The sequence below is a fragment of the Nerophis lumbriciformis genome, linkage group LG22 (genome assembly GCF_033978685.3).
Source record: "Nerophis lumbriciformis linkage group LG22, RoL_Nlum_v2.1, whole genome shotgun sequence".
Taxonomy (NCBI): Eukaryota; Metazoa; Chordata; class Actinopteri; order Syngnathiformes; family Syngnathidae; genus Nerophis; species Nerophis lumbriciformis.
Genome location: NC_084569.2, coordinates 42,724,982 through 42,736,665, shown reverse-complemented (window position 1 = coordinate 42,736,665; position 11,684 = coordinate 42,724,982). Strand labels below are relative to the sequence as shown.

The 11,684-nt window shown below is 43.6% G+C and overlaps 1 protein-coding gene across 1 annotated transcript; it reads right to left on the bottom strand.

The window, feature by feature from the left end:
- Positions 1-3,917: 3,917 nt before the first annotated feature.
- Positions 3,918-11,467, bottom strand: mettl23 (methyltransferase 23, arginine). The gene is made up of 5 exons (XM_061973373.2): positions 11,196-11,467; positions 9,008-9,112; positions 7,893-8,130; positions 4,572-4,656; positions 3,918-4,368 (listed from the first exon to the last, which is right to left on the bottom strand). The coding sequence occupies exons 1-5, from the start codon at positions 11,307-11,309 to the stop codon at positions 4,200-4,202; spliced, it is 711 nt and encodes a 236-aa protein (XP_061829357.2). The 5' UTR covers positions 11,310-11,467; the 3' UTR covers positions 3,918-4,199.
- Positions 11,468-11,684: the final 217 nt, after the last annotated feature.

Here is an 11,684-nt window from a genome sequence, read left to right as displayed (position 1 = left end):
GATTGAGCCCAGGGGAAGTCAATAAATAGAAAAGAGCAGTGGTCCTAAAACTGAGCCCTGTGGGAGCCCACATGTCAAGGGAGCACTGATCTGGCGTTTACCAGAGCAATTCTGGCAGGAGATGAGACCGGCGTCGCAGCACACCAGGAATCCTGGCACAGCAACTTTAAAATGGAATGATTCGCCCCACGTTGGCGGCACCAGGCTGAGCAGGTGCGGGTGAGGCGCGTCCAGAGTCTCTCATCGGGTCCGATTTCCGGTACAGGGTAACCCGATGGATCCACGGAGGGCCAGAAAGCAACAAGGGAACCGCTTAATCCATTTCCCGTCCGGGCAGCGCTGGAAGAGCACGCCAACAATACTCTCTGCTTTACCCGCCGGCCACTACGGTTGTCGCGGGGACGCTTCCGCCAAAAGCTCAGGGCTGGAAGCCGGAAGGATGCCACCTGTGCAACAAATCCAGTGGTGAAATTTCCTCGCTCCTAAATATTCCAAAGTCAACTGTCGGCTGTATTATAAGAAAAGTGAAGAGTTTGGGAACAACAGCAACTCAGCCACCAAGTGGTAGGCCAGGTAAACTGACAGAGATGTCAGCATAGTGCAAAGACTTTCTGCACAGTCACTTGCTACACAGCTCCAAACTTCATGTGACCTTCCAATTAGCCCACGTACTGTACGCAGAGAGCTTCATGGAATGGGTTTCCATGGCCGAGCAGCTGCCTCTAAGCCATACATCACCAAGTCCAATGCAAAGCGTGGGATGCAGTGGTGTAAAGCTGGACTCTAGAGCAGTGGAGACGCCTTCTCTGGACTGATGAATCACACTTTTACATCTGACAATCTGATGGACCAGTCTGGGTTTGGAGGTTGCCAGGAGAACGCTACATTTCGGACTGCATTGTGCCGAGAGTGAAATTAGGTGGAGGAGGAATTATGGTGTGGGGTTGTTTATTTAGGAGTTGGGCTTGGCCCCTTAGTTCCAATGAAAGGAACTTTGAATGCTCCAGGATACCAAAACATTTTGGACAATTCCATGCTGCCAACCTTGTGGGAACAGTTTGGAGCGGGCCCCTTCCTCTTCCAACATGACTGTGCACCAGTGCACAAAGCAAGGTCCATAAGGACATGGATGACAGAGTCTGGTGTAGATGAACTTGACTGGCCTGCACAGAGTCCTGACCTGAACCCCATAGAACACCTTTGGGATGAATTAGAACGGAGACTGAGAGCCAGGCCTTCTCCACCAACATCAGTGTGTGACCTCACCAATGCACTTTTGGAAGAATGGTGGAAAATTGCTATAAAGACACTCGGCAACCTTGTGGACAGCCTTCCCAGAAGAGTTGAAGCTGTAATAGCTGCAAAATGTCATATTGAACCCTATGGGTTAGGAATGGGATGGCACTTCAACTTCATATGTGAGTCAAGGCAGGTGGCCAAATACTTTTGGCAATATAGTGTATGTTGCTCCAGAACTGAATGTACAGTGGTGGTCAAAAGTGTACATAGACTTGTAAAGAACATCATGTCATGGCTGTCTTGACTTTACAATCATTTCTACAACTCTTATGTTTTTGTGATGTAGTGATTGGAGCACATACTTGTTGCTCACAAAAAAACATTCATGAAGTTTGCTTCTTTTATGAATTTATTATGGCTCTACTGAAAATGTGAGGGTGAAAAGTATACATACAGCAATGTTAATATTTGCTTACATGTCCCTTGGCAAGTTGACCTGCAATAAGGCACTTTTGGTAGCCATCCACAAGCTTCTGCTTGACCACTTGACCACTAAATTGCTGCAGTTCAGCTAAATGTGTTGCTTTTCTCACATGGACTTGTTTCTTCAGCATTGTCCACACGTTTAAGTCAGGACTTTGGGAAGGCCATTCTAAAACCTTCATTCTAGCCTGATTTAGCCATTCATTTACCACTTTTGAGGTGTACCCAACCTCCGGGCTGATGATTTTAGCTTGTCCTGAACAATTTGGAACTAATCCTCCTTTTTCATTGTCCCATTTAAAGCAGCAGTTCCATTGGCAGCAAAACAGGCCCAGAGCATAATACTACCACCACCATGCTTGACGGTAGGTTGGTGTTCCTGGGATTAAAGGCCTGACCTTTTCTCCTCCAAACATATTGCTGGGTATTGTGGCCATTTTTGTTTCATCTGACCACAGAACTTTCCTTATGTAGTATATATATATATACAGTGGGGCAAAAAAGTATTTAGTCAGCCACCAATTGTGCAAGTTCTCCCACTTAAAATGATGACAGAGGTCTGTAATTTTCATCATAGGTACACTTCAACTGTGAGAGACAGAATGTGAAAAAAAAATACAGGAATTCACATTCTAGGAATTTTAAAGAATTTATTTGTAAATTATGGTGGAAAATAAGTATTTGGTCACTTCAAACAAGGAAGATCTCTGGCTCTCACAGACCTGTAACTTCTTCTTTAAGAAGCTCTTCTGTCCTCCACTTGTTACCTGTATTAATGGCACCTGTTTGAACTGGTTATCTGTATAAAAGACACCTGTCCACAGCCTCAAACAGTCAGACTCCAAACTCCACTATGGCCAAGACCAAAGAGCTGTCGAAGAACACCAGGAAAATAATTGTAGACCTGCACCAGACTGTGAAGAGTGAATCTACAATAGGCAAGCAGCTTGGTCTGAAAAAATCAACTGTGGGAGAAATTATCAGAAAATGGAAGACATACAAGACCACTGATAATCTCCCTTGATCTGGAGCTCCACGCAAGATCTCATCCCGTGGGGTCAAAATGATCATGAGAACGGTGAGCAAAAATCCCAGAACCACACGGGGGGACCTGGTGAATGACCTGCAGAGAGCTGGGACCAAAGTAACAAAGGTTACCATCAGTAACACACTACGCCGACAGGGAATCAAATCCTGCAGTGCCAGACGTGTCCCCCTGCTTAAGCCAGTGCATGTCCAGGCCCGTCTGAAGTTTGCCAGAGAGCACATGGATGATACAGCAGAGGATTGGGAGAATGTCATGTGGTCAGATGAAACCAAAATAGAACTTTTTGGTATAAACTCAACTCGTCCTGTTTGGAGGAAGAAGAATACTGAGTTGCATCCCAAGAACACCACACCTACTGTGAAGCATGGGGGTGGAAACATCATGCTTTGGGGCTGTTTTTCTGCTAAGGGGACAGGCCGACTGATCCGTGTTAAGGAAAGAATGAATGGGGCCATGAATCGTGAGATTTTGAGCCAAAACCTCCTTCCATCAGTGAGAGCTTTGAAGATGAAACGTGGCTGGGTCTTCCAGCATGACAATGATCCCAAACACACCGCCCGGGCAACGAAGGAGTGGCTCCGTAAGAAGCATTTGAAAGTCCTGGAGTGGACTAGCCAGTCTCCAGACCTCAACCCCATAGAAAATCTGTGCAGGGAGTTGAAAGTCTGTGTTGCTCGGCAACAGCCCCAAAACATCACTGCTCTCAAGAAGATCTGCATGGAGGAATGGGCCAAAATACCAGCTACTGTGTGTGCAAACCTGGTAAAGACCTATAGTAATCGTTTGACCTCTGTTATTTCCAACAAAGGTTATATTACAAAGCATTGAGTTGAATTTTTGTTATTGACCAAATACTTATTTTCCACCATAATTTACAAATAAATTCTTAAAAAATCCTACAATGTGAATTCCTGGATTTTTTCACATTCTGTCTCTCACAGTTGAAGTGTACCTATGATGAAAATTACAGATCTCTGTCGTCATTTTAAGTGGGAGAACTTGCACAATTGGTGGCTGACTAAATACTTTTTTGCCCCACTGTCTGTGTATATATATATATATATATATATATATATATATATATATATATATATATATATATATATATATATATATATATATATATATATACTACATGAAGCAACATAACTAACCAAGCACTGAGCAAAACCACAAGACAGATTGAAGATTTGTGGACGCAGCACTTTGAAACATTTGTGATGAAGAGCTCCATAATACTCTTTATTGACAATAGTCACACGGTTGAGGTAATGGTTCTCCCATTTGAAACAATGTACTGTGTGAAGTACTTTCCAGCTTTACTGTCCTTCAGGTCTCGTGACACATTTTCACTGTGGACATCTCTATGAACTCCTGTTGGCATGAGAGACCAGCCGGGATGGTGCTGAACAAGGAACACGACCATGGTTCATATCTCCTGGTCTGTGCAGAGCCTGATCAGCATCATTTGAATGTTGTGGTTCCCTGGTAGACTTGATCCTGCCAGCTCACACTTGTTGGCATCAAAAGATTCCAGATCAACGTGGACACATGTCAGTTTCCACTTGTGCAGCAAGGCCTCAATGGTCCAATCAGCACTGAAAGACATGAGGGTGTGGCCACCAAGGAAGCAGAGGAACGCATGGGCCTGTTAGTTGACCGCAGACCCAAATACAGTCTGGTGGACTTGACCGTTTGGCAGAATCAAACATGTGCTCAGGGCCTTGTGTGTTGTGGTTTTGATACCAGATGAGTAGTTCACAGGCTGCACTGGTAACGTAGCCAGGATGCATGGACATACCTTCGTTCCTGATACGTCATCCAAAACTCAGCTGTGGGGTTCTTTTGCAGAAGAAACACAACTGTGACCAGGATGTCTTCAAAATCTGCAAGGTGAAACAAGTCCAGATGTTTGCTGTCAAACACAATTTAGTGTTCAGGTGACTGGAGCTGATGACCCTCAACTAACACTGGCTGACCACACGTCAGGTCCACACATGGACTTTACAACCCAAGACTCAGTCCCAACTCAAATATATCTGGCAATCCTAATTTCACTAAATGTCCATGCACTAAATAAGTCTGATTTCTCCCATAGTTGTTTATGTTTTCACAGATATCAGGTCTCTAATGGCCATGTTGATGTTAAATAGCAGACAGCATCAAGCTATGGTCTTAGATTGTGCTACCAATGTGACGCTACTAGCAAGAATGTATCGGAGCAAATGCAGATCTGAAGCAAAGACCGGTGGCAGAGAGTTGTTTGGAAGAACGGAAAAGTTCTGATGTCTGAAAGTTCATCCAATAAGATCTGAGGATTGATGTAAGGAGTTTGAAATCGGAAGGAAAAGGGCATTGGCGCCCCGACTGATACTGTTCCAGATGAAGGATGCTATTGTTTTGGACCATCTTGTGCTCCGACTGATACTGTTCCAGATGAAGGCTGCTATTGTTGTGGACTATCTTGTGCTCCGACTGATACTGTTCCAGATGAAGGCTGCTATTGCTGTGGACCATCTTGTGCCCTGACTGATACTGTTCCAGATGAAGGTTGGTATTGTTTTGGACTATCTCGTGCCCCGACTGATACTGTTCCAGATGAAGGCTGCTATTGCTGTGGACCATCTTGTGCCCTGACTGATACTGTTCCAGATGAAGGTTGGTATTGTTTTGGACCATCTTGTGCTCCGACTGATACTGTTCCAGATGAAGGCTGCTATTGCTGTGGACCATCTTGTGCCCTGACTGATACTGTTCCAGATGAAGGTTGGTATTGTTTTGGACTATCTCGTGCCCCGACTGATACTGTTCCAGATGACGGCTGCTATTGTTGTGGACTATATAGTGCCCTGACTGATAGTGTTCCAGATGAAGGCTGCTATTGTTGTGGACCATCTTGTGCCCTGACTGATACTGTTCCAGATGAAGGCTGCTATTGTTTTGGACCATCTTGTGCCCTGACTGATACTGTTCCAGATGAAGGCTGCTATTGTTGTGGACCATCTTGTGCCCCGCCTGATACTGTTCCAGATGAAGGTTGTTTTTGTTGTGGACCATCTTGTGACCTGACTGATAATGTTCTAGATGAAGGTTGCTATTGTTGTGGACCATCTTGTGCCCCGACTGATACTGTTCCAGATGAAGGTTGTTATTGTTGTGGACCATCTTGTGCCCTGACTGATACTGTTCCAGATGAAGGTTGGTATTGTTGTGGACCATCTTGTGCCCCGACTGATACTGTTCCAGATGAAGGCTGCTATTGTTGTGGACTATATTGTGCCCTGACTGATACTGTTCCAGATGAAGGCTGCTATTGTTGTGGACCATCTTGTGCCCCGCCTGATACTGTTCCAGATGAAGGTTGTTTTTGTTGTGGACCATCTTGTGCCCCGACTGATACTGTTCCAGATGAAGGTTGTTATTGTTGTGGACCATCTTGTGACCTGACTGATACTGTTCCAGATGAAGGTTGGTATTGTTGTGGACCATCTTGTGCCCCGACTGATACTGTTCCAGATGAAGGTTGTTTTTGTTGTGGACCATCTTGTGCCCTGACTGATACTGTTCCAGATGAAGGTTGTTTTTGTTGTGGACCATCTTGTGCCCTGACTGATACTGTTCCAGATGAAGGTTGTTATTGTTGTGGACCATCTTGTGCCCTGACTGATCCTGTTCCAGATGAAGGCTGCTATTGCTGTGGACCATCTTGTGCCCTGACTGATACTGTTCCAGATGAAAGTTGGTATTGTTGTGGACCATCTTGTGCCCTGACTGATACTGTTCCAGATGAAGGCTGCTATTGTTGTGGACCATCTTGTGCCCTGACTGATACTGTTCCAGATGAAGGTTGTTATTGTTGTGAACCAACTTGTGCCCCGACTGATACTGTTCCAGATGAAGGTTGTTATTGTTGTGGACTATCTTGTGACCTGACTGATACTGTTCCAGATGAAAGCTGCTATTGTTGTGGACCATCTTGTGCCCTGACTGATACTGTTCCAGATGAAGGCTGCTATTGCTGTGGACTATCTTGCCAGTTGTGTGAATACAGAGTTATTGTTTGGAGTACACAAATACATTGTGAAGAGGTTTGTCTATGTTTTATTTTTCCCCTTTACAATACCTGCTTCATTATCTTTAATTTCACTCCTATTTTGTTCGGTAGTCCAAATTAAGTCGACATACTACATTTCCTTAGCTACATCTTAGATAAATCTGTTTCTTTTCTTCTACCATGGCTGCACTTCAAAAATGTTCTGTTCTTTTCATTTGTGAAGTAAATAAACATTCTCCTCTTCATCATAACTGCTGCTATGTTTTTATTGAACGGTGTCTGCTTCCGGGTTCTATCCCGCGCCTTGAGACTGGTGCATGCGCGGTACGAAGGGCCCCCTCGTCCCCTTTGGGGGATCTGGTTTAACCATGGCATAATCCAGGTGTGTAAGTCCCACTTTTTAAAAACCGGACACAATGGGATGAAGGTGTTTCCATGAGCTGTAGGAGGATCATTCAGACTGATTTAGTGCTTGGACTCGTGTCACTCAGACAACTGGATATACTTCATATAGTATTAGCAACCTGTCTGCGTTACTTCAGGTCAAGAGTAATAGTCACGGTCAAAGTACCTTCTGATTCAGTAACTCACTCCATCCTACTTAAAACACACCTCTGATTGCGTCTGGGAACTGTATGCTTTATAAATACAAAAGTCTGTGTTGTGAAAAAACTAACTACACTAATCAGTGGACATCTTTAAAAGAGGATGAAGAAGACCAGGATACATCACACTAGGACCATGTACCCGAATCATTTTGAGACAGTGGAACCTCCTTTTGCAAACTTAATTGTATAGTGAAGCAGAGTTCCACATAAAGATCAACACACACACACACACACACACACACACACACACACACACACACACACACACACACACACACACACACACACACACACACACACACACACACACACACACACACACACACACACACACACACACACACACACACACACACACACACACACACACACACACACACACACACACACACACACACACACACACACACACACACAGGTTAGGGTTACTGGCTGTGAATGAAGACATGAACATTGGTACCTGCAGGCTCGTAGAAAACATCTGATCCCAAGATGAGGTGGAGCGGTGCAAGCAGGGCCAGGTGTGCTGAGATGTCCCCCCAGGTGAGAGGCAGCGTGAGCACCTCATGCAGGTTGTTGGCATCAAAGCTGCGTTTGCAGGTGTGTTGCCATAGCAACGTGTTAGCGTCGTCGGAAAGGATGATCTTTGCACCGCACTTGGCCGCCACCACACCTGGAAGACTGACTCCTGCACCCAGCTGTAGAAAGAATGTCTGTAGTAGTGTTCACCTGTCAGGTGTGGCACCTGTCTAATGTCTGTAGTAGTGTTCACCTGTCAGGTGTGGCACCTGTCTAATGTCTGTAGTAGTGTTCACCTGTCAGGTGTGGCACCTGTCTAATGTCTGTAGTAGTGTTCACCTGTAAGGTGTGGCACCTGTCTAATGTCTGTAGTAGTGTTCACCTGTCAGGTGTGGCGCCTGTCTAATGTCTGTAGTAATGTTCACCTGTCAGGTGTGGCACCTGTCTAATGTCTGTAGTAGTGTTCACCTGTCAGGTGTGGCACCTGTCTAATGTCTGTAGTAATGTTCACCTGTCAGGTGTGGCACCTGTCTAATGTCTGTAGTAGTGTTCACCTGTCAGGTGTGGCACCTGTCTAATGTCTGTAGTAGTGTTCACCTGTCAGGTGTGGCACCTGTCTAATGTCTGTAGTAGTGTTCACCTGTAAGGTGTGGCACCTGTCTAATGTCTGTAGTAGTGTTCACCTGTCATGTCAGGTGTGGCACCTGTCTATGTCTGTAGTAGTGTTCACCTGTCAGGTGTGGCACCTGTCTAATGTCTGTAGTAGTGTTCACCTGTCAGGTGTGGCGCCTGTCTAATGTCTGTAGTAGTGTTCACCTGTCAGGTGTGGCACCTGTCTAATGTCTATAGTAGTGTTCACCTGTCAGGTGTGGCACCTGTCTAATGTCTGTAGTAGTGTTCACCTGTCATGTGTGGCACCTGTCTAATGTCTGTAGTAATGTTCACCTGTCAGGTGTGGCACCTGTCTAATGTCTGTAGTAGTGTTCACCTGTCAGGTGTGGCACCTGTCTAATGTCTGTAGTAATGTTCACTTGCCAGGTGTGGCACCTGTCTCACCTCCAACACCGTCTGCTCCTTCAGGTCCAGTCTTCTGCTCCACACATACTGAGCCAGCACCACCGCACTGGGCCACACGTACGTGCCGTACTGGGCATCCACCACCTGGATTTGTTCAATAATAATAATATTGAACATGCATTATATCTTCTTGTGTGTTGTGCACGTCCCTCAATAATCATATTCATAAATAAATATATATATACATAAACATATATACATACACACAAACATACATAGAAACACACACACATATTTTATATATATATATATATATATACAGTGGTGGTCAAAAGTGTACGTACACTTGTAAAGAACATCATGTCATGGCTGTCTTGACTTTCCAATCATTTCTACAAGTCTTATGTTTTTGTGATGTAGTGATTGGAGCACATACTTGTTGCTCACAAAAAACATTCATGAAGTTTGCTTCTTTTATGAATTTATTATGGGTCAACACTGTATCGATCCGTTGTGGTGAAGAAGGAGCTGAGCCGTAAGGCAAAGCTCTCAATTTACCGGTCGATCTACGTTCCCATCCTCACCTATGGTCATGAGCTTTGGGTCATGACCGAAAGGACAAGATCACGGGTACAAGCGGCCCAAATGAGTTTCCTCCGCCGGGTGGCGGGTCTCTCCGTTAGAGATAGGGTGAGAAGCTCTGTCATCCGGGAGGAGCTCAAAGTAAAGCCGCTGCTCCTCCATATCGACTGGACAAGGATGGCAGTGTACACCTGGACAAGGATGGCAGTAGTGATGGGTCCGGCAACACCGATGCATCGGCGCATGCGTCGAGCTCATAGAGCAAAACCCTGTGTCGGTGCGCGTACCGCTTTTAGAAAGTCACGTGACCGATCATGAGCTGTTTTGGTCACGTGACCGATACGCCAACTGTGTCGCTCCTCTGTGCCCTGTGAGCGGCTCTTTTCTACAGCCCGAGAAATAATAACTAAGAAGAGAAAGCGTCTAAAATTGAATACGTTGGAAAAACTGTTGTTTTTTTTTTTTTTAATAAAAATGTGTAAAAATAAATAAATAATTTCCAGGTCCACAAGCATCCTCATTCACAACACGTTCTCTTAGATTTCCATGTTATGATACATGTTCACATTATTTGACTGTATCTAAAAAAGACAAAAAAAATATTTTTATTTAAATGAAGTTATGAAATAATCCTAAATGAAATACAATGACTTGGTTTATATTATTGTATATACTAGGTCAGTGGTTCTCAACCTTTTTTCAGCAATGTACCCCCTGTGAATTTTTTTTTAATTCAAGTACCCCCTAATCAGAGCAAAGCATTTTTGGTTGAAAAAAAAAAGATGAAGTAAAATACAGCACTATGTCATCAGTTTCTGATTTATTAAATTGTATAACAGTGCAAAATATTGCTCATTTGTAGTGGTCTTTCTTGAACTATTTGGAAAAAAAAGATATAAAAATAACTAAAAACTTGTTGAAAAATAAACAAGTGATTCAATTATAAATAAAGATTTCTACACATAGAAGTAATCACCAACTTAAAGTGCCCTCTTTGGGGATTGTATTAGAGATCCATCTGGATTCATCAACTTAATTCTAAACATTTATTCACAAAAAAAAAAAATCTTTAACATCAATATTTATGGAACATGTCCACAAACAATCTAGCTGTCAACACTGAATATTGCATTGTTGCATTTCTTTTCACACTTCTTTTTGACAGACATTTTAGTGACAAACCTGAGCTTGTGCTTCACGGAGTTTATGAACTTACATTCATATTTTGTTGAAGTATTATTCAATAAATATATTTATAAAGGATTTTTGAATTGTTGCTATTTTTAGAATATTTTTAAAAAATCTCATGTACCCCTTGGCATACCTTCAAGTACCCCCAGGGGTACGCGTACCCCCATTTGAGAACCACTGTACTAGCTCATCAAATCAGTGTCAGTTGAGTCGGTCCATAGGTTGCCTGTAGGGATTTTTAATGTCCAGCAGATGTCAGTATTTAGTGACACAGTATCGACACAGTATCAATACAGTTTTGCAATGTGTCGAAACGCTTCATGACGCCTCATCAACCCATCACTAGCAAGCAGTGTACACCTGGACAAGGATGGCAGTGTACACCTGGACAAGTGTCTACCTGCTGGCAGGACCAACACAGACATACAACATTCACACACTAGTCAAATATTACCTCCGGTATGAACACACTCAGTCGCTCCTGCGTGTCTTTCCTGCTGTCTTCAAACGTGAACGTCCTGGAAGCGATTCTGGGGATTCCACATTCGATGCGGTTTATTTCGCACATCTCATCTTAAAATGTGTAAATAGTGTAGTAGTCTTCCGTCTATTCTTCTTCTTCTTATATCAACTTTTGCTGCGCATTACTGCCACCTTCTGACTGGACTGTGCAAATGTGCAAGTCATATATGACGTTCAAAACTCGCGAGTATCTTGCTGAATCGGGACCTTATGTCACATACTCACTATGGCGGCAGTGAGTATGTGACATAAACGAGTACCTATATATATATATATATATATATATATATATATATATATATATATATATATATATATATATATATAATTCCCCTAGGTAACACGTAGTGAGTGTGGCTAATGCCTTGTTGCGCAATGACTCCTTCGTACTTGAGTCAATCAAAGGAATCAAGTTTTCCCA